The 24,480-nt window shown below is 38.7% G+C and overlaps 1 protein-coding gene and 1 non-coding gene across 2 annotated transcripts; one reads left to right on the forward strand and one right to left on the reverse strand.

Moving 5' to 3' along the window:
- Nucleotides 1–7,125: 7,125 nt before the first annotated feature.
- TRNAE-UUC (transfer RNA glutamic acid (anticodon UUC)) lies at nucleotides 7,126–7,197 on the forward strand. Its single transcript has one exon. It is a non-coding gene; the product is annotated as a tRNA-Glu (tRNA).
- A 203-nt stretch (nucleotides 7,198–7,400) lies between these two features.
- Nucleotides 7,401–15,968, reverse strand: LOC107809063 (putative glutathione peroxidase 4). The gene is made up of 6 exons (XM_075244157.1): nucleotides 15,720–15,968; nucleotides 15,544–15,620; nucleotides 15,135–15,196; nucleotides 14,864–14,982; nucleotides 9,701–9,868; nucleotides 7,401–7,807 (listed from the first exon to the last, which is right to left on the reverse strand). Exons 1-6 carry the CDS (start codon nucleotides 15,771–15,773, stop codon nucleotides 7,775–7,777), a joined length of 513 nt encoding a protein of 170 aa, XP_075100258.1. The 5' UTR covers nucleotides 15,774–15,968; the 3' UTR covers nucleotides 7,401–7,774.
- Nucleotides 15,969–24,480: the final 8,512 nt, after the last annotated feature.

Genomic DNA, 24,480 nt, shown 5'->3' on the forward strand with positions numbered 1-24,480 from the left:
GCAAGACGGAGAATTCTTCTACGAGTTTTTTTACTTCCTTCTTCCTATTTCCATTATTGGTGATGAATTCTAGTATTGTAGTTATGCATACTATTATGAATAGCTAATTTGTTATCTAGAGTTTTGGTAGAACCTTTTGTAGGATATATTCTTGTTATGTTTTTATATAATTGAGCCGTTGAATTTTTCTACTTGTTCAACTACGTATATACTATTGTTGATTGAATGGCCATCAATTGACTGTACCTATTTAGTATGTATTGCTTGGAAAATGGTATATATTTAGGTAGTTGTTGAACAACATCACTCCTAACGTATGTGAGGAATCAATAAGAAGGGTTTAAAGGTGGGATTAGGAATAACAAAACATTGGTGTGATCTTAGTGAGCGGTAAACTAGTGCCAACTAGCGTAGTTCGGAAGAATATATCTAGTAAATTGTGATAGTTGCTCGGAAGAGAATTATGATACCCGAAGTACTCACGATCGGTAGAGAATACTTAGGCAAAATTATAAAAGGCATAGCATGAAGGATTCCGACAATTGAAAAAATCATAATTCTATACCTCCTTAGTTTTGTCTCAAATTTCATCTTTGTTAGTTGATAATTTTATTGCTTTATAATAGATGTTAGTTAATTAGTTAGAAATAAATATTATAATCTCTATAATTAGGAAATTATTTGGACTTGTATTTCTTAGCAATATTGAACAACTGTAGATAAGCCTTAGTTCTCTGTTTGATTCGACTCTGAACTTGTAAACCGGATTATATTTACAACGACCGCTTAGTCATTTTTATAAGGCATAGTTGGGCGTGATCAAATTTTGGCGTCATTGTCGGGGAACTAACAGTGTAGTTGTAGGTGTACATATTGCTAGGTTTTAAGTTTGAACTTTATTTTTATGGTTTGTACTTGATTTTTTATTTCTTTTTGTTATACTTATTGATTTTAAAAATATGGAATCTTGGAATTATGAGAGTTTTGGTATTGGTAATTCTACTTTTAATCCTCCTTATGCATATTGTGGAGAAAACAACCCATGTCAAAATTATCAAAATATTTCTAAGAGCGAGTTTTGTGCACCAACTCATACTTATGTGTGGAATGTGTGTGATATGTGTTGTGATCAAGATGGTCACTTTCATAGTTGTGTTTATATTTCTTATCTTCCCCTAATCCCTTACTTTGATGGTTCTTCTTTTTCTTGTGGTTAATAGGAACAAAAAACTCAGGGATGATGACCTGAAAGAGATCAAGAATATGCTAAGTGCCATGTGGAACAAAATAATGAGAAACAACTGCACATACAAAGGCAAGATGTTGTTATTCGCAATCTGGAGGCAAAAGTGAGTTAACTAGTTGAAGCATTTAATGCTCAACAAGTCAATATTATGGATATTAGCCAAGAAAATCATGAATTAGATGCAGAAATTGAGGTTCTAATGGAGGAGGTCAGAGTAGAAAACCAACAATATAACCAACTAGAATTTGAGAATGCTGATGTTGAAGAAGTAATACTAGAGTCAACCAGGGACGTTGAAGATACAAATTTAGTCGACTCTAATGTGATTGGTGTTGAGGAGGTTAAAAATCTTGAAATTCATGTATTTGGCAAAATGACACTCCTTGGTTGAAAGCCAAAAGGTGATTGGTGTTGAGGAGCCAAAAATCTTGAAATTCAAGGCCGTCTAGGCAAAATGACACTCCTTGGTTGAAAGCCAAAAAGTTTATAAAATATCATTTAATTTTTGGCTCACAACAATTTGTATCGCCCCAAGAGCATGATCATAAAGCAGAATCAAAACTTGGGGTCCAATTCAGAAGGTCGAAGTGGAGGCAGAAAGTGATTCACGTCGTGTCACGTCATTAAATCAAGCGCTTGTTGGGAGGAAACCCGACTTTACTACTTTCTTTTATTTTTTATTTTTTTTAATTGTATTATGTTTGTAGTGTCGATTTTTCATTTTCTAGGAGCATGGAAAGCAAAGTTATTGTAAGGATACAACAATAAATCAGATGGTTGGAACTAAGTGTGAGGTACCTACACGAAAGACCAGACCTGGGAGAAGTCTAAGTACCCCTGAGCTGCTAGTTGCTTCGGCCTTTGGCCCACCAGGGAGTTTCTTTTACCCTCTTATTATTTATGATGTGCATTGGGGACAATGCACAATTTTAAGTGTGGCGTGAGGAGATTGTCTGGGTGACTTTCTATGCTACTTTAGCTGTGTTAGTTTAATTGAATAATGCTTTTTTTAAAAGGTTGGACTTTTTCCGACGATGGATCTATTAGACAATTTTCTTGAGGGATTTAAGTCAAAAGGAAAAAGACAAAAATATTTTCTTTTGTTAGGTAGTGTAGTAATTACCCCTTGATTTTTCTTTATACCGCGGTTATTTTCCAAGGGTTTTGTTTGAACCGGGTGTAGCTAGTTTTATTTTTTTAGGAATATGAGCCATTGTGTTGTGTTTTGAATTGAAGCAATATCTCTTGACTTTGTTATGCCTTGAGAATAGTGAGTACTTTGGCTGTGACGCTTAGGCTCAGTTTTTGACTCTTGTAGAAGTACCTTAAATTGTATGATCTTAACTTTGCTTAACTGCTTTGACTAGAGTATCTTGATGAGTCCAATCCTGAGTGAGTTATGTGCCATGTGTGTGTAAGATTTCATGTTATTCTATACGTTGCATTTTATGTCTAGAACTTATCCCGTGTGTTTGCAAAGTGAAATAGTAGTTCCGTTCAGTCTTGGAAGTGATATAGACGTTTCGTTTTTTAGCCATATATATATTTTACCCGCCTAATTATTATGTATCGTAGTTAACCCCTTTGAGCATGTAACCCTGTTTCTTTGGCAACCACATTACAAGCCTTACCCAATTGTTTGAATTAACCATCTATTTGAACCTTTTCACCTCTAATGAAAACTTGAATTGTTATGAATTTTGTAAAAGTTTAAGTGTGAGGTGGTTGGTTCGGCTTTTGAGCGGAACTAATGAAATAAAGATAAATGTTCACTATTTTGAAAAAGTAAGAGCCACTTGAATTGAAAAATAAAGGGGGAAAATAGTTGTATTATTGTGAAAAATATTCTAGTGGTGACTCTTGATGTAATTGTGGTTAAAGAAGTAGGGAGTTAATATATATTGATGTCAAGGTGGAGTTATGGTTTGACATAAGTGTGGGGTTTTAAATGTTAGTGTATGTATTAAAGTGCTTAGGGAGGTATAGTCACTCTCATATCTAAATGTATCATACTCGTCCCGCAGCCTACATTACAACCAAATAAAGTCCTACTTGACCCTAGACTGAATGAGCTCAATTAGTAGAGTAATACACTACGGGCAAGACTATGGTGCATCTTTTGTGGCATATGAATGTTATTTCTGAGAGTGAGTGAATTCTTTCCATCGTGAGTTCCTAAGCGTTCTTAAATTTTATTGTGTGGAACTACTCTTTTTTGTTGTGTGAGGGCACTTGATTCATGAAGGAAAGGTAATGTCAGTGACCTCTATGTTAGAGCAAGTGAATGAGTTGTGAATAATGCATAGTACTTGTGAGTCAAATCTTGAGGTGAAGATGTTACACTTTTGTGCTTAGTCTATTTTATATATTCTTGGTGTGATGAGTTAGGAGAATTGTGTAAAAAGGTCGTGTCTATATAAAGTGTAGTTTGATTACTCAAAGATGAGCAATGGTTTAACTGTAGGTGTTGATAATAGGCTATAATTACATATTTTAGTCGCTTATTACATTCTAATTTACTGCACTTTAATTGAGTTTAAACTTTAATCGCTTGTGTTTTGCACTAAATGTGTGTTTGATACCTTGTAGGAGTGATTCCGATCTATGTAGATGTTATTGAGTGAATTCAAGTTATTCTTGAGCTTTGAAGTCTGAGTAAAAGCCCAATGATTAAGTTGGGTTTGTGTTCGGGGATCAATGGATGATAGTGCACTTTAAGAACGAAACAAAGAATCGAGTAGGCATACTGCGCATTGTCCAAAAAAATGGACATAACTTTTTGTGCAGAAATCCGATTGGGATCCACAATATATCGTTGGAAAGCTATTTAAAAGGGATACAACTTTCATGTTTTACATTTTTTCAAATTTCCACAGCCGCGCTGCGTGGGGCGCCCGGTAGCGCATCGCAGCCGTGTAAATTGATGTTGCCCTCAAATTGCATGCTCTCTGAAGTTCCCCACAAGCACACCGCATGGCGCGTCGCCCCATGCGGCACGCCTGTGCAAATTTTACGGAGCTAGAGTACTATTTCGTGCAGGAAAAGTGTTTTGTCTGGGCCCGACCCTACTTGGTATAAATACATGTAAAAATATTATTTTGAGGACTTTTAACACACTTTGGACCTAAGGAGGGAAGAACACATTAGGAGCAAAGTGGAGAATTCTTCTACGAGTTTTTTACTCTCTTCTTCATATTTTCATTATTGTTTATGAATTCTAGTATTGTAGTTATGCATACTATTATGAATAGCTAATTTGTTATATAGAGTTTTGATAGAACCTTTTGTAAGATAAATTCTTGTTATATTTTTATATAGTTGAGCCGTTGGATTTCTCTACTTGTTCAACTGCGTGTTTATTGTTATTGATTGAATGGCCATCAATTGACTGTGTCTATTTAGTATGTATTTCTTGGAAAATGGTACATATTTTGGTAGTTGTTGAACAACATCATTCCTAACGTATGTGGGGAATCATTACGAAGGGTTTAAAGGTGGGATTAGGAATAACGAAACATTGGTGCAATCTTAGTGAGCGGTAAACTAGTGCAGTTAGCGTAATTCGGAAGAATATGTCTAGTAAATTGTGGTAGTTGCTCGGAAGAGAATTATGACACCCGAAGTACTCACGATCGGTAGAGAATACTTAGGCGAAATTATAGAAGGCATAGCGGGAATGATTCCGATAATTGGGGAAATTATAACTCTAGACCTCCTTAGTCTTGTCTCAAATTTCATCCTTGTTAGTTGATAATTTTATTGCTTTATAATATCTGTTAGTTAATTAGTTAGAAATAAATATTATAATCTCTATAATTAGTAAATTATTTGGATTTGTGTTTCTTAGCAATATTGAACAATTGTAGCTAAGCCTTAGTTCAATGTGAGATTCGACTCCGGACTTGTAAACTGGATTATTTGCAACAACCGCTAAATTTTTTTTATAAGGCATAATTGGGCGTGATCAAATTTTGGCATCGTTGCCAGAAAAAAGACAGGTTCAAGTACGAAAGCACCGACACAATAAGCATTGTGATGCGAAGAGCTTTACTAGCTTCCAGAATTCAATGGAATCTTCGTAAAGTCGAACATTACGAGTGTTACGGTTCATTCGATTGGCATGTCTGATAAATACAAACACTTTAGTATATTAAAAAATATTTCACCTCTTTATAACTTTTGTCTGCTCCACAAGATATTCAATATGTTTATTATAGTAAAATCATGTAACGATTTTATCTGTACGATCCGCACAATTCAATCACAAGCAATTGAGAATTGAGCTAAAGTGACTAGGGGTGTCAATGGATATTCGAAAATCGACTAAATTGACCGAACCGTACCGCACCGAATCGATTTTTAGGTTTCTTTTTAAGAAACCGTAGATTTTTATATAAATATATAACCGCACCGATAATTAGAGTAGGTTTTTTATTTTATAAAAATAAACCGAAAAAATACCGAACCGAACCGAATAAATTTTACATGTAGAAATTATATTTATTTAGTAAGTTTAAAAATAATAATGCATTAAATTTTCTTTGAGCCTTGGAATTATGAAAACTATTACAAGCCAACAAATAATTAAACTCAAAATACTAATTCCTAAAACCTATTATGCTACTTCTACTTAAACTAAGTTATTTCAAGTATCTTTATTAGCAAGACACAAAGTATTCTAGCGATTATGAGTAGCAAACTACAATATATTGAATATGTTTCCTTTCATATAATTTAGATTTATCTTTTTGAATATTTAATCTTCGATTGACTTTATTCTTGAGTCCCAGCTTGGTATATCTTTCAACTCGTGTGATTAATATTTTATTTGCCTTTGTTTGATTTCTTTTACGCTGTTGTAGAATAGTTGATGGATCTATACTCTAGTCATCTTTTTTTTTTTAATTCATCACCTTTTAAACAGTAAAAATGTCTAGAGAGTTTTGCTAAGTCCTATAAAAGAACGTATGTTATTGAAATTCTACTTCTACTGGTGATTTTTATATGATATTAAAAAATTACCGAAAATTAACCGAACCGTACCGATACCGAAGAGAAACCGACATGATTGGGACGGTTTCGAAAAGTCTAATTTTGGTTATACATAATAGAATAACCGAAAAATTGGTATGGTACAAATTTTATAAAATAACCGGCCGAACCGAACCATTGACACCCCTAAAAGTGACTATTGACTTATCATTTTTTTAAGATCACGTAATTGACATAAGTGTCATTACATTTTTATTTGCTTATTGTTAATTTTCTCTTGGTATTATCTATCAGTTGCTCTAAATATTGTAGAAAGAATTTATGCGAATCCGGATGCATGCACCAAACTATGTTAATCTACTATGATTGAGTGATAAATTAAAGTATGAATATATACATATATAAGTTTACCATGGCTTAGTGATAAACTTTACAGAAACATATTTGCTTGGCATATACATCGAATGCAAATACATTTCTACATATTTATAATTCTGAATTCAGCATTATAAGAAAGTGTTTAAATTAAAAAAAAATAATTAAGAGATAAATTCAAGATTACTTATGTTTTATCTCATATTTTCATATGCAACATAACTTTCATTTTCAAAATGTTTAGATATTGATAATTATTATTTTCTTTAGTTTATTATTGCCTCATGCCAAGTATTATTTTTTTTCCACACATGCTAATAAACCAAGTACGAAATTGAATAAAGTTGTATTATAGACCAACTAGTTAAATTACGCTGTTATAAACAACTAGTTAAATTACACTGCAATTATTATAAACAACTAGATCAATCATTCTTTCTTTCGCCTTAATTTTTTTCCTTGTTGGCCTATTCACGTATAAAATTGTTTGTTGGGAACAATAATAACAACCTTCCGTTATCGTCCAGCGGTTAGGATATCTGGCTTTCACCCAGGAGACCCCGGTTCGATTCCCGGTAACGGAATTATTTTCCTTTTCGCTTTTTCCCTTCTCAAATAGTATTTTACTCTTTGTTTATTTATCCGATTAAAAGGGCATGTTTCCCAGTATGTTATACAGAGTATATACTTTTATAATTATTATTATATACCTTATCTCCAAATCATGTGAACAACGAACAACAACATGCCCAGTGATAGACCCTCAGCATGTGAGGAACGAAACATCTAAAAATAGAATAATCCAACAATAATTGTCACTGTATATAATTCTGCATTATAATCCATACAAAACTTGCCTGTGAACCAAACGATCTCTAACAGTTAATAATCAGTTTACATAAAAGGATAGTGGAAGTGTAGACGGTACAATAATATAATGTACAATATCAGGTAACCAGGACCAATTTAGTTACGTTTTCATATTTGCAGCACGTGAATCCTCCAAACAAAGGCTGAAAACTACCTCAACATCACCAAAAGGAATGAACTTAAGAGCACACCAAGAATAAGAAAATTGCATTTGACAGAAAGCCTCTTTCGCTCTCTCTTCTTTATATCGTAAGTTTCATAGACTGCACTTCTGAACTAGACACAACCTTGTCAATTCTCGCTTATTGCCTTTTCGATATCAGCCTGCAACAAAAATCAAGCAAGATTTTTTACTTAGCTGTCAACGCCATTTAGGAATGTACATGGACCAACTACAGGAACAAGCAATTAGTTCTCCAATTGGATATCATCAGACCCAAAAATATATGACATGAAAAACTTGAAGTATTAGACAAAATATAAAGACGGACTAGTTCATGATCTCTACATGAGATACCTGAAATGTAAACAAGTTGAAGACTCCTCAATCTACTTGGCACTAATATATGGTCTTTATTCCCTCATTCCACAACTTGACAACATCCCAAGGCGAATAAGAGATTCAGATGTAGAAGCTAATAAGAAGGGGAACCTTGGAGCAACGATCAAATTGTCTCCGTGTGACCTATAGGTCACAGGTTCGAGCCGTGGAATCAGTCACTCACTGATACTTGCATTAGGGTAGGTTGTCTACATCACACCTCCTTGGGGTGCAGCCCTTCCCTGGATGTTGCGTGAAAAGGGTTCTTTAGGAGCAAAATTGGCTGGTATAGTAGATATTTTACTCATTTTTACAAAGGGTACATGACCTAGCCTATTGTGCCACAAGTGGGCAACATTACTTCTAGAAAATGTAGAACAACAACAACAACAACCCAGTAAAATCCCACTAATGGGGTCTAGGGGAGGGTAGTATGTACACAGACCTTACCCCTACCCCGAAGGAGTAGAGAAGTTGTTTCCGACAGACCCTCGGCTCAAGAAGACAAACGGCAAAAGGAGACAATATCACTACCACCACAGAAATCATAGGAAAAATAGAAACAGCATGAAATCCAGAAGAGATGCAAAGCAAAAGCGATAGCTAGTAAATAGGCCCGGCACTATGAAAAACGAAATAGTAAGACACAACAATGCCACTAGCGATCTTATACAAAAACCCTGCCAGACTAGTCTTACAAAGGTACGAAGTAAGGCAAGACTCAACTACCTCCTAACCTACAATCCTAATACTCGACCTCCACATCTTCCTATCAAGTGTCATGTCCTCGGAAATCTGAAGTCTCGCTATGTCCTGCCTAATCACCTCTCTCTAATACTTCTTAGGTCGCCCTCTACCTCTTCTCGTGCCCTCTACAACCAGCCACTCACACCTCCTTACCGGAGTATCTGGGCTTCTCCTCTGTACATGCCCGAACCATCTGAGTCTCGCTTCCCGCATCTTGTCATCAATGTGAGCCACACGCACCTTCTCCCAGATATTATCATTCCTAATCTTATCCACAAGAGATAGAACAAATGTCTTATATTTCTGTTCAAAACGGAAATTTATTAAGCTCTATAGTCGTTGTTCCTTTTTCCTAAAAAATGTGATACTGTTACTTTATCAACTATAGCATACTCTCGAGTTCAGTAAAATTCTTCTGAACAAACACTACTATCAGTTCATGGGCAGTTCTCTTCTTTTTTGTTCATTTCCTACAACTTCCCCACATCCCACTGTATGAAACTATAACTTGTGTTATCCTGCACGAGAAGATCCCAAAATATTTATGCCATGGTAACCAGGGCAAACTTAGGTTTTATAAGAAAGACAAAAACAACCATAGCCTGAGGAGTGGAATGGTCTAAAAGGCCAACGAAAATAAGATGGCTCTGCATAAATTTATCCAATCCTACTATGCTATACTTCAACCATGGCCACTTTATCAAAAAACTATCAACTATGGCCTCTGGACTAAAAGGAATGGTGACTGAGGGAACAACCAACATTTAGGTTTATTAGAGAACAAGTATACAGGATAATCAAAGAGGTTTCTCAGAGTTCTTGAGGAGAAGTGATAAGGTGTATTTACTCAAAACCACTGCAACAGCATTAAGGGCAAGAGAAGGATAACCAGACAAACTTCAGCATCAGAGAGAGAAAGAGAGAGAGACCTTGATTGATAATGGTGGAGTAGTTGAGCCATAGCGGCGGATAACTTTCCCGTCCTTATCAACCAAGAACTTGGTGAAATTCCACTTAATCCTGGAACCTAAAAAACCACCTTTGCTTGCTTTAAGGAATTTGTAGACTGGTGCTGTATCCGGCCCATTAACTCGCACCTGAGCATCAAATAGTTTGTGATTCCAGTTTGTTACCAAAACCTCTGTGTTTCAATCAAACAACAATACAAACTTTATTCATAGATTTGTTCAAAATCTTAATTAACAAGATTGAATGACATATAGTATGCAGAATGTTATCCCCCGCAAGAGGCTGCTTCCAGATTAGGGCAGAAAGACAAGAATATGTTCATGATAACTAGAAAACTTGATCTCTTCGATTAAAAATGAAATAACCTCCAAGCCTAAATTTCACCCTGGGTAAAATAAGAGCTTAATAGAGATATGACAGTTTTAAAGTTATTTCAGGTAGGATGTGAAAAGATATAAAATTGGACTCTTTAAGACTATAAGAATCAAAGCTTAATGAGACAACAACTCATTCTCTCCACTAATGTGGGACAATTAACAATATAAAACCACAACTACATCAACATAAGAACAAGGGACAATTTCAATCCAAACAGTGCAAGACCATCCTTGCTGAGGGAAACTAAATGCGGTTAGTAAATAATCAAAATATTTTAAGCATTTCAATATGTTGATGTACACTAGTGCTGAAGATATAACAATCTTGTGCTCGCTATAATAGTTTAAACTTTTAGAGAAGACGGTCACACATTTCAACATGGTACCAGAGTAGGCAGAAGTCCTGGGATCGAGTCACACGGCTACCCATTATCAAATTGAATTTTCACGTACTTGGCCCAAAAAAATCAGGCTCGCACGTGAGGAGGCGTGTTGAAAATATAATTAAACAAACAAAAGTGTACTCTCCCTAACAGCTTAAGTTTTTAAATAAGATGATCACATACCTCAAAATGAGCAACACACAAAGTCACATATATTTTAAAATTAATATCAATTGTTCACTTTAAGTATAATGTTGCCAAAAGTTAAAGTGAAATAACTCTAGAAAAAATTATTCAAGCAATATTTATTCAGAGAAGGAAAAAGAAAAAGGAAGGAGGGGGGGGGGGGGTGGCCTAAAGTTTCATAATATGAAGAGAGGATGAAGCAATTATGGTCTGATATTTATGTCAAGAGATTTAAGCAGAGCCAGCCTAACTTTATAGTCTATATCATACAATAGTAAAGTGCATGGTGATAACGTATAGAGGTATTTAAACGATTACAACTACCGCTGCCATTTCCCAACACATATTGATCAGCTTATTGGTCGTTAACAAGATAACCAACGCTTTCTTCACTAGGCTCTTAACAGACATTTTACCTTGATCACTTTGCTCTTTTTTCTTAAATGATTCAGTAGTAAACCACCAAGATCCAAATATTATGCATAACTTATGGCAGAAGAGAATAATAAGCAAATAAACAGAAATCAGAACTAGGGGCGGAGCTAGTGTTGTGGCTACGGGTTCGGCGAACCAGTAGCTTTAGTTCAAATTTTGTACTTGTCTTGAAAAATTTGTTGATTAGTACAAATCGTTAATTTAGAACCCAATAAATTAAAAGGCTTAAAATTCTGAACCCATAAGCTTGAAACTCTAGCTCCGTTTCTGGTCAGAACTTCTAGTCATGATAGTACGTTAAGCTCGAGGAGTATGCAGCCTTTGGCAATTATGACAGCGTGTCACAATTGTCACTTTACGATTTGCTCCAAGTTTAATCTTTACTTTATATATTAGCCCTCCTCGCAAGTTGTTACCAGTGATGTCAACATGAGGTCACGATCATTGTAATCACCTATGCCTATAAGTTGATCTTTCGGTGCATTATAATATGCAGGATCAAAATGAATTACGCATCTTCCCATTTGACTTTTTCTTCGCCTTTTCAGTTTTCCCCTCTCCTTAGCTTTGCAAATACCGAAATTCTTTTTATGTTCCTTTGATTTGAAAAGGAGTTGTGATTACTTTGTCGAGGCAAAAACACTTATTTGCTAAAAGATTTAAGCAACGTGCGTTTGCCTTATGTTGCTAAAAAGTAAATTCCCGATACTAAAAAGGGCAGCTCGGTGCACTAAGCTCCCGCTATGAGCGGGGTCCAGGGAAGGGCCGGACCACAAGGGCCCATTGTACGCAGTCGTACCCTGTATTTTTGCAAGAGGTTGTTTTCACGGCTCGAACGCGTGACCTCCTAGTCATATGACAGCAACTTTACCAGTTGTGCCAAGGCTCCCCTTCAAATTCCTGATACTACTTTACAGAAATGTCACTCCAATATAAAGGTAAAGTGTGGCGGGCTGAATAATGGAGAGTATGCAGCTTCAATCTTAGGTGGGCATTTAAGAATTTTAAGCTATACAACAAAAACTTAGATTGGTGCGCTGCTTGCCTCAATTGCAAATGATGTTAAAAGATGGTTTAAGAATGTGACATTTGTTAGAAGAGCAAGGCTGAGAATGTAGATAATTCAATGCTTCTGCAGTCATACCTATCCCAAATAAAGCTTGGGAATACATAGCCATTGACATTATTGAGAGCCTACCCAGATCTTAAGGAAAGAAGTGGTCATGGTCATCATGGCCGTACAAGCAAATATGCACAATTTTAATCCAGACTTATCCATTCACTTCTATAAAAGTAGCAAAGGCATTCTCAGTTAAAAGCTTCATAGGCAGAGACAAATCTTTTTCTTTGCCTCATTCAGAAGGATTTAAAAAATAATGCAGGTTAACTTGTAGTTGAGCTCAGACTAAATAGATGGGCAAACTGAGAAGCTCAATAGGTATCCTGAAACTAACCTCAGATGTGTGATTGGTCATCAGACTATAAAGTGGAACAAATGGCTCTCTTTGGCTGAATATTGGTAAAAATTATGAATTGCCACTAAGCATAGCAGATAACACTATTTAATTCTCTATGAGTTTTGATCACCACAACTGTCTTTCAACTTGGTATCTTAGTCCAAGTTGACCTTAGTAGATCAACTCTTAAAGCAATAGCTTATGGGATAAGGTGTAGCGAAACAATTTACAAAAAGCACAAAGGGATACAAATGCAGGTGAAGGGTATTTTGCAATTAGCGATGAGATCTATATAAAGTTACAAAGTTATGTGTTAGAATATTCCACATTGATTGAGGGAAAGGAGTTTGTCTCCTTATGTGGTCTTGGCCGATTTTCACTTCATAAGCCAGTTTTTGAGATTGAGTTGGTTCCAATGTCCATTTTCTTTACATATTAGAGTCAGACACATCCCTATAGTTAGTTATTTTAACATGGGGAACCCATGTTATCTTGGCCACTCTCCAAATGGCCAACCTGGACGTGAGAGGGGTATTAGAATGTCTCATATTGATTTATGGAGTAGATCGTTTTCTCCTTATATGGTTTTAGTAAATCCTCACTTCATAAGCTATCTTCTCGGGTAAAGTTAGCCCCAAAGTCCATTTTCTCTACACTATAGGCAATCCTCAGTATCTATTAACAAGAACTCGAAGTTGTCCTCTGAATATTTTGGGTAATACCATATCATTCAAATATTGGAAGCAACCATCCAAATTTTTATTAACTGCTAGTACATTAAGAAATTCATCAGTATTCCATGTCTCACAGCTGAAGAAGAAGGTTGAGAGAATGCAACTCATTCGACTAATTTACCAGTTTGACAACCCTTATTCGAAGCAATGGCTATACTTGAACAGAGAGCGATAGTAAAGGGAACATAACAATTAATCAATTATTAGTTCAATAAGTGAATCTTTTAACAGAAGCCCACATGAGATAATTTTACTTCACTCGCAATTTCCAGAGTTCAAACTTGTTTGAAAGAGAAAGAAATGCATAGTACTTTATGGTTGAGAAAGAAGAAGAGAACATTTGGCAGCTAGAACTGCATTTCAAACTTTTGAACTTTCACTTTAGTGCCAGGTCACACATTATTTTTTATACTAGCTCTCATTGCAAGCTCTTACTAGAGTCTTCAGTCTGAGGTTGGGATCTTTATAACTACCTAAGCCTATAAATTGATGCTTTTGTATTCTAATGGCGGGAATGGGATTGAATTAAGCATCTTCTATTTGACCTTTTTTTCTCTCTTACAGATTTCATTCAGTTTCCTTCTCTTTTCTTTGCAAAATTGGCAGATCTTTTGGTTCCTTTGGTTTGAATTAGAGCTCTCATTACAGAGTTGCATGTTTCTACATTCACTACTTTCTAGTTCACTTGTTTTACTATCATGCCCAAATAGTTTCGAGTGATAACCAAAAGTTCGAATTGTGGATAAACACTTTAGAAAGTAAGTTTGTTTTAGTATAAGAAAAAGATAAAAAGTATATACGCAGCAGACAGCATAAATAGAGTGAAATTGAGGTGAGATTAGACGGGATTAAAGTATGTAAATTTAGAGAGTTCAGATATCTAGGCTTGATATTCATGGAGAATGGTACAACAGATGCAGATGTAACACATTGAATTAAATTGGATGGTTTAAATGGAAAACTGTTACCAGAATGTTATGGTATAGAAGGATACTTATCAAAGTGAAAGCAAGTTCTATTGAACGGTAGCAAAACGTCAAATGTTACATTACAGTTGATGTTAGGCCTCTGAGGCCCGAGATGAGTATATAATAGAAAATTGCACGTAAAGGATAAAACAAGAAAAGTTGGCAGTGGCTTGAGATGATTTCACCATGTCCAATGTAGGCTTTTAGATGCACTGGTATATAGGTGTGAACGCGTGAAATTGAAGGTGTTAAAAGAGACAGGATAGACCTAAAAACCACATCGAAGGATGTTATCTAGGTAGATTTACTGAAAAAAAGACTCTAAATTATTGAATATTGGATACAAGTTCAAATGAAGTAAAATAGATAGTGACGATTCATATTGAACATTCAAACAAGCTTGGAATTTAGGTGTAAGTTATTGTTCTTTACAAACTGTTTCCACAGCCAGCAGAGAATATGCTTATGACTTGTGTAAGCCAAAGCACATGTATGAGGATTATTCAGAGTGTAACAAGAAATAGTGCAAGTCATTGCGATATAGGGACAGGGCCATAAACTTCAAAATTTCTACCAGGCATACCTTTTGGAAAATGGGATATTCAGCCTGAAATCTTGTGCATGCAAATTCTTGAGCTTCCTGACTCGTACCAGGCTCTTGCTTCAAAAATTGGTTGCAAGGGAAGGCCAAGACCTCAAAACCTGAAAACTCAATTAAAATATATACATTAAGAGTCTGTACAGAGGCACCAATATATTTCTAGCAAGAGTGAGCAAACCTGCGAGAAACAAAATGCTGAAAGAACATAAGAGCACAAAAAGAAACAGACCAAGACATTAAACAGACCACCCACCTTTATCCTTGTATTGGTTATAGAGTTGAGTCAATTGAGTATAATTGGTACTTGTGAACCCACTGTTTCAGCCAATAAGAAGAAAAAACACTGTCACCATATGGACAAGTAGTACCATAAAAATTGTCATGGCAAAGAAACAGAGAACCAGTGGAAAATAGCTTAAAGTTGAACATTTGATTTGAATTGAAAAATGGAAAGAATAGTAGTCGAGGTATGCGGCCCAGACACTAGATGATTTCTTTCTCATCTGTCCAAGTCTTTTTGGTGGACAGAATTACCGGATACCTGTGTTGGTGAGAGGTAGCAGCTACCAAGGAATTAGTCAACGTGCAGGCAAGCTGGACGGGGTTATCAAAAAAATAGAAAAAGAACAAGAACTGAACAAGAGAAGAGAAGGAGAAAGAACCATTTGGAGGCAACATTAACGACAAGAAGCACTTTGCCTTTGTACATGCTAAGGTCTACATCTTTCCCTTTAATGTCCTGGAATATAGGATAACAAATAAAACACAAACCATCAAAAATAGAGCAAAATTATAAGAAAAGAGGCTTAACATAGAAGAAACCATTATAAAGGGTGACCTTGACAGTGAATTCGTGGATTGATTTCTGCGGAACTGATTTAGAAGCACCCATTTTTTTATAAGTCTACTGGAGAAATGGATTTAGGAATGGGCAAAGATGACATAGTAATAAAGAGGGGTTAATTCAAAAGATAACAGCTTTTGGCTAAAGGGATTGAAAATGGGTATCTCATATCTGGATTTCTCGAATGTGAATGCGGTTGGGAGTTGGGACCTTCACTTCATTTGCCACCTAATCTTTCGCGGTGTTATCACTTTTGCCCAAATCAGCAGTTATACCCCAAACGCGTGGCTCTCCCACTCAACATGACAAACTTTCTCGGACCAATTTATGTTTGACCGAATTTTATGTGATTTATTTATGTCTGATCCTCTTTTTGCTTGTTGCAATTAATTTTTCAAGTTAAATTTGTATAGGTCAAAATCAGACCGGGGATTAAGTCGTGCAGAGTTGCACGAGGAGAGTGATTTGGAAAGTGTTGAGTGTGGCGTGGTCGTGGTCGGTCAGAAATCTCATGCGTCGAGTAGCTCGACAACTGGTCGTGGTCGTGATCGTGGTCGAGGTCGAGACGCAGAGTGAGAAATAATGGCTAATTTATATCGGAGTCCACAAGAGGGAATATTTCAGTGAATATTCTATCTATTTGTACTTTAGGGTTCCTAGGAAGAAAGAGGGGAAGAGGGAAAGATTCCACATGATAAGAACACTTGTAAAAGGATAAGCTCTCAGATATAATACAAAGAACTACTTTTCATTAAGATTGATCCCGTTGGTGAACTATTCTATTGTCTTTTCCATCAGATCCATGAAAGTGCATAATATTCTATCTCACTCATGTCATTCATCCTTGTCAGAGGAAGGAATCATTCACCCTCTTCAATGTTGGGCGAATCTTCCCATCTATTTATGTTTACTGCCATTTAATATTATTTATTGCTTGCTCTTTCTACGTAGCATAACACTTGGTTACATTTATTACCCACATCTCATTTTGAGTACACTGTTATTCACATCATCCGTTGTAGATCTAGAATTATTAGCTTTATTTAGGATTGTCCCATCTTGATAAATCATTAATTAGTTTAACCAAGGATTAACTCATTTTTGGTCAAATAATTTGGCGTCGTATGTGGGGATTTTTTAGTCAAAGTCTTAGTTTTTCTAGATCTAAAAAAGAAGCCCAACACAAAAATTTCTTTTTCCTGCGTGCACATTCTAACATGAGAGATAATGGAGAGGAAAGATTGAAGGCAGTGGCAAACCTTACTGCTAACCTCCTAAACCCCATCAACGACGTTGATGGAACAGACGAGGAGAGTGTGAACCAAATGCTTCCCCTAGACAAAGTGGTTCACCCCTCCCTCACGGCAGCGAACCTCCCATGGAAAGGGGCCTCTACGTCCACAACGGAAAAGGCACCACCAGCAGTTAAAAAGCTACTAGAAGCATGGCTAACGAGTACACTAACCAGCATACTCGACAAACCCGCCCAAAAGGCGAAAAAGAAGGATGTATGAGTCGGCATCACATTAGAGACTGATGAGCGGCACGACCCTCCTCCTGTGACAAGTATCACTCACCTGTTAATGATGCAGGTAATAACACCCTTACAGCCTATCTGAAGAAAATGGAGGAGATGGAGAACGAGAACAAAGCGCTCCGCGACCAAATGAAGGAGCACCAAGAAAGATTAGACAAGATACCGGGCGCCCCAAAGTTGTTACCAAAACGGGACGTTGACAGGTTCGGGGAACAATCGTATAGTGACGAAGCTGAGCCACACCTTATACCTAAAACATTCAAAATGTCTTCATACTTGAAGATGTATGATGACACGATGGAACCTGAGGATCATGTCACCCAATACGTCACCGCCATGAAAGGCAACGACCTCGCCAAAGAACAAGTATCATCCATATCGCTAAAGAAGTTCGATTAAACACTAATTGGGGGAGCATTGACATGGTACTCACAATTACCTGCGCGGTCCATAAAAACATTTGAGGAAATGGCCGACAAATTCGTCACCGCCCATGCCGGGGCTAAGAAAGCAGAGGCAAGGGTAAATGATATTTTCGCTATTAAACAGTCACTCGACGAGGGACTCAGAGACTTCCTCGCCTGATTCAGCCGTGTTAGAATGACACTTCAAAATGTGTCGGAGGGAATGACGGTAGTAGCTTTCCAAAATGGGATGAACATGAGCGGTTCGCGAGCGACTAGGAAATTGTTGAGCCATCTAATGAAATATCCCCTACCATTTGGGACGAGATACACAATGCCTATTGTGCCGAGGTGCAAGCTGACGAGGACGACCTCAGTAGACCAACCCAACAGTTGACATCAGTCTAAATAGAGTTGAGAAAAGATCGCAGAAATGATAACAGAAGGGACCATGCAGGTCAGCGCCTCAACCGTGAAAGACACCAACCATATATCAAAACTGCCATCATACCACCCTCCCGCCATGGCGATGGTCCATCTAGGTCGCAGACAGGGACTCACCGAAAGAGGTATGCCTCCACTACTATCTGCTCACAATTTTTGTGTTTCCCCTTTAGAGATAGTCTACGCCCTAGAGAAGCTCGGCCCAAAGGTGAAATGGCCACAAAATATGAAGTCAGATCCAAATACCAGAAAGTCCAATGCCCTCTGCAAATTATACCAGGAACGAGGTCACAAGACCGAAGAAAACATCGCCTTAAGGCAAGAGGTAGTGAACATGCTCCACCAAGGGCATTTGAGAGAACTGATGAGCGGCTGAGGAAGGGCGAACTTCACTCGAGGACAAGAACAACATCAAGGCCCCCCGAAGCCACCCTCTCTAGCCTACACCATCCAAATGATCATCGGTGGAGGCGGCGATGAGACAATCACCAACATAAAGTTCACAACCACCCATAAGTTGAAGCAATCAATCACCCATGAACGGTATGACGACCTCGAAGAAAGTATCATCTTCGACGATTCGAATACCCACAGTTTGACTTTTCCTCACTATGATGCTTTTGTTATTACTTTGCGTATTTCAGATACCGATGTAAAATGAATTATGGTAGACGGAAAGCGACGCGTGCATTATCCACCCTAGAGTTCTCACACAAATGAGGCTCGAAGATAGGATAGTGCCACGTTGTATCACACTAACAAGTTTTAACAATTTAGTTGAGCGGACTTTCTGGGAAATCACACTACCTGTTTTGGCCGGTGGTATCACTCTCGAAACTATGTTCCACATTATGGATCAAGATACGGCGTACAACGCCATCATAGGACGGCCTTGGATACACGCCATGAGGGCCATCCCATCCAGCTTATATCATATCATCAAGTTTCTCACCCCGTGGAGAGTATTCAGCATTTGCGGAGAATAGCGCACGACCCAAGAATGCTACCGCATTGCCCAAGACTGCACATACACTCAACAGTTAAAGGGAAAAGGTGCAGAAGCATAGCAATTACCGAGGTCGAGGTCTGACGGTGATGAAGGGAAAGATGTCATCAAGGACCCCAAAGTTGTGGAGACTATGGGATCAACTGTGGAAGACCCCGACCCCATTCAGCTCGATAAAAGTGACCACAGCAAAAAGGCCTATATAGGCCACAAACTCCAAGAACCAGGTAAATTCCATCAAATTTTAGCTAACAATGCAGATTTGTTTGCTTTTTCTCATCCAGAAATGTCGGGCATCCGAAGGAATAGCAACACATATATTGAATGTCGACCCATTCCACCCCCCAGTACGGCAAGTTAGAAGAAAATTCAATGCCGCGATAAATGATGTTGTTCGTGAAGAGGTGGAGAAATTACTTGAAAACGGCTCTATCAGAGAGTCAAAATACCCTCAATGGGTCGCCAACGTGGTCAGGGTGAAAAATAAAAATGGGAAATGGCGGATGTGCGTGGACTTCACAGATCTAAACAAGGCATGCCCGAAAGACTCATTCTCACTGCCTTACATTGATTAGCTTATCGACGCAACATTAGAGCATAAGCTGTTAAGTTTCTTGGATGCCTATTCGGGTTATAACTAGATCCTCATGGAGGAAGAAAATCAGGAAAGAACTACTTTCATCATACACCAAGGGACGTACTATTACAGAGTTATGTCGTTCCGATTTAAAAATGCAGGGGCGACATACCAGAGGTTGGTAACCAAAATGTTCAAAGAATATCTTGGCAAAACCATGGAAGTATATATAGACGACATGTTGGTCAAGTCGAAAAGAAAGGAAGACCACATCGACCATTTGAAAGAAGCCTTCGACATACTCGGGCGGGACAGAATGAAATTAAACCCCGAGAAATGCGCCTTCGCAGTAACCTCGGGAAAGTTCCTCGGCTTCTTAGTATCGCAACGAGGCATTGAGGTCAACCCTGACCAAATCAAGGCTATAGAGGAATGTCAGAACACTTGACCAGCAAGAAATAGGTGCAAAAACTGACTGACCATATAGCCGCCCTGTCAAGATTCATCTCACAGTCCTTTAATAGGTGCCATAAATTTTTTGGCGTACTCAAAAAGCAAGATGGACTCCAATGGAATTCTAAGTGTGTCGACGCCTTAAAAAATTGAAGGCATACCTGTCTTCGCCTCCGTTGCTCGCTAAAGAGGAGCCCGGGGAACGTCTCCTCGTCAACCTGGCCTTGTCTGATGTCGCATTAAGTGCAGTCCTGGTACGAGAAAATAAAGGTACGCAGTCTCCCATCTACTACATTAGCAAAACTTTGGTCGACGCTGAAACGAGGTACCCCCACCTCGAGAAGCTAGCCCTAGCGTTGGTAGTAGTTTCACGAAAGCTTAGACCTTATTTCCAATGCCACCCCATCTTAGTGGTCACGACCTTTCCACTAAGGAATATCCTACATAAACCCGAACTATCGGGTAGATTGGCCAAATGGGCCATAGATCTAAGCTAGCACGATATAACCTATCAGCCGCGAACGACAATAAAGTCGCAAGTACTTGCCGACTTCGTCGCCAATTGTAGTGCAAAAATAATGTCCGAAGTCGAAAGGGAAGACACCAGTACTTTCACCAAAATGCACGACCAATGGGTTCTGTACACCGATGGCACTTCTAACGCGTCAGGATCTGGACCGGGACTCGTGCTCGAGGTCCCAACAGGCGAAATAATTTGCCAGTCCATACGGTGCCCTAATATGACTAACAATGAGGCTGAGTATGAGGTCGTGATTGTAGAATTGGCACTCATGTACGGAGCATGACGAGTAGTACTACGATGTGACTTGCAACTCGTCGTCAATTAAGTCACAAGGACTTTCTAAATTAAGGAGCAATGGATACACAAATACCAGCTCGAAATTTGCAAATTGTTATCCGATTTTGACAAATGCCAGCTCAATCAAATACCTCGAGCGCAGAACATCGAAGCGGACGGTCTCGCCAAACTGGTAGCGACCACTAAAAGCATAACCAAGAAGGAACATAGTCACTCTCCTCTATTCATCGATCGAACAAATCGAGGTACGGACTATAAACTTGACTTGGAACTGGCACAATCGTATTGTCTCATATTTGCAGGAAGGGGTGCTCTCAGACGATAAAAAAGAAGCCAAGAAACTTCGAATGCAGGCGGCCAGGTATAACGTCATCAATAACAACGTGTACAAAAGAACATATGTCGGCCCCCTAGCAAAATTGTTAGGCCCAAATCAGACGCGGCACATCCTCGAGGAAGTATACGAAGGTCACTACGGAGCTCATACTGGCAATCGAGCTCTCGTCAGATGCTTCATACGAGTAGGCTACTACTGCCCCATGATGAAAAAAGAGGCCGCCAACTTCATAAAAAATGTGAGCAATGCCAAAAGTACGCCCCCATGATCCACAAAGCGGGCAAGTACCTCCACTCAGTCACCTCACCCTGGCCTTTCATCAAATGGGGAATGGACATCGTCGGACCCCTCCCAGTGGTATGAGGTAATGTACCATTTCTTTTGGTTTTAACTGACTATTTTTCCAAGTAGGTGGAAACAATTTCATTCGCCCAAATACGCAAGCAAGAAGTTATCATATTCATATGGAGGAACATCATATGCCGCTTCGGCATTCCAAAGAAATCAGTTGTGACAACGGGCCCCAATTCATTAGGAAAAAGATCGTCGACTTCTTTGAATAATGGCACATCAAAAGAATACTCTCCTTACATATCACCCAGCGAGCAACGGTCAAACGGAGTCCTCCAACAAGCAAATATTGAACATCATGAAAAAGAAGCTCAAGAACACCAAGGGACTGTGGCCGAAATTGCTACCGGAAGTGCTATGGGCATATCACACAATGCCGAAAATGAGCACAGGAGAAACACCATACTCGCTAGTCTATGGGACTGATGAAATGATACTGGTCGAGGTCGGAGAACCAAGCCTGGGATATTCATACGAGAGCAGACCGACTAACGACGAAAGTAGGAGGCAAGACCTCAACGAGTTCGAATAGCGAAGAGACATGGATTACATAAGGATGGTCCCTCAGAAACAACAAGCAGAGCGATATTACAACCAAAAAGCCAAGGTCAGACCGCTCAAAGTAGGGGATTACGTACTCAAAGCCAAAACACATGCGAGTAAAGACCCACGAGAAGGAAAACTAGGGCCTAATTGGGACGGCCCATACAAGATCACGGCAGCAGTAAGCAAAGGGTCATTCCAACTAGAAACAATGGAGGGGAAGTTATTACCAAACAACTGGAACATCGCCCACCTCAAGTACTTTAACTTCTAAGAAAAAATGTTCTCCCGACCATACTCTTTTTCCCCCACCCAAGTTTTGTCCCAACTGGGTTTTCTCGGGGAGGTTTTTAACGAGGCGACAAGGAGGACATCTCGAAGTTTAAGGTTCGAGCAGGGTAGATTACAAGTTGGCAAGTTCATTGTTTGTCCCCTCGAATACTTCTCCAGGCTGAACAATAAAGGGACTAGATAGACTAGGACTAGAATACCAGCTCGAAAAACATGTAAACTTTTATATATAAATGAAAGCAAAACATACGAACATATGATGCTCGCTTGTCTCCACCAAGTTTTAACTCCATGCTAACCAATGCACCACATTCGACCTCGTTCAAATCAACTAAGAGTCAATATTCGACCTTGATCGAATCGACTCATATTCGACCTCATTTGAATCAACTAAGAGTCAACATTCGACCTCACTCGAATCGACTCACATTCGACCTCATTCGAATCAACTAAGAGTCAATATTCGACCTCGCTCGAATCAACTCACATTTGACCTTATTCGAATCAACTAAGAGTCAACATTCAACCTCGCTCGAATCGACTCATATTCAACCTCGTTCGAATCAACTAAGAGTCAACATTCAACCTCGCTCGAATCGACTCACATTTGACCTTGTTCAAATCAACTAAGAGTCAACATTCGACCTCGCTCGAATCGACTCAAATTCGATCTCGTTCGAATCAACTAAGAGTCAACATTCAACCTCTCTCGAATTGACTCACATTTGACCTTGTTCGAATCAACTAAGAGTCAACATTCTACCTCGCTCGAATCGACTCACATTCGATCTCGTTCGAATCAACTAAGAGTCAATATTTGACCTTGCTCGAATTGATTGAGTTAGCATTCTCGCCCAAATCGACTCACATCCGACCCTCGTTTAAATTACCTAAACATTCGACCTCGTTCGAATTAACTCACATTCGATCTCGTTCGAATTAGTGCGTTCGACCTCATTCGAATTAGTAAAGAATCATATTCGACCACACTCGAATTCAACTCACACTCAACCTTACTTGAGTTTGATTTACAACTTCTTCTTGAGTTAAGTATGACGACATGCAACTTCACCCAAACTCAATCAATGATACACTCGTCCATGTTCGAAATAGCGCATACCAATACAATTCTTTTGAAGAAAAACATTCGAAGAAAAATAAGAAGGCCCAATAATATACAGCAAAAGGTTATGATCATTCCATTCCAAAAAAAGGATATATCTTACAAAGGTCCAGAAAGACGCCCCCACACACAAAAACAAAAAGAAGAAAAACACAAAAGTTAAGTACAAAACACTACTCCATGTCGTCCCCACCTTCACCATCCTGCCCGGTAGTGCTATTTCCATCATCGCCCCCGTCATCGAAATACTTGCCATCATACCATGCATCTGATGCAAGAATCTTTTTCGCCATCGTCGGTCCCCGGCATAGCAGGATCATAACCGCAGGCAATCCTAGCATCTCACACCTTAACACGGGCATCCTCAAAATCGGCCTTAGAAACCCTCCCCGCCGTCATCAAATTCCTATATATGTCCAGTTGAGCCTCGGCGTGGATCCATATCTCGTATAAGTGCCAAGGAACGTCCGGGAAACTAGAAGTATCAGAGGAGGACGGTCGGGCCAATGGCCGCGCCTTCTCGACCTCAAGAGCGACAACTTGATCACTAAGGCTCGAAACATCTCTCTCGAGCCCACCAACTCGCTCATCAAGCCGTGGCTCTCTCAACACGGCCGTTTCCGCTTCACTCACCTGTTCAGATCTAAGCATGCGAATGCCCTCCTCCAATGCCGCCACCTTCATCAAAGCTGTCATTTTGGCCTCCTTGGTCTTTTCCAACTCTGCCACTTTCTCGATCAATTTGTCATTCAAGCCATTAGCTCTAATCGAGATCTGTTCAAGCTCAGCCCGCAAAGACGCCACTTGAGCTTGAAGGTCGACACACTCAGCCACGACCCCTTTGCTCACCTCGAGCTCATCCTCCTTTA

Source organism: Nicotiana tabacum, chromosome 22 (assembly GCF_000715075.1).
Source record: "Nicotiana tabacum cultivar K326 chromosome 22, ASM71507v2, whole genome shotgun sequence".
NCBI classification, from domain to species: Eukaryota; Viridiplantae; Streptophyta; class Magnoliopsida; order Solanales; family Solanaceae; genus Nicotiana; species Nicotiana tabacum.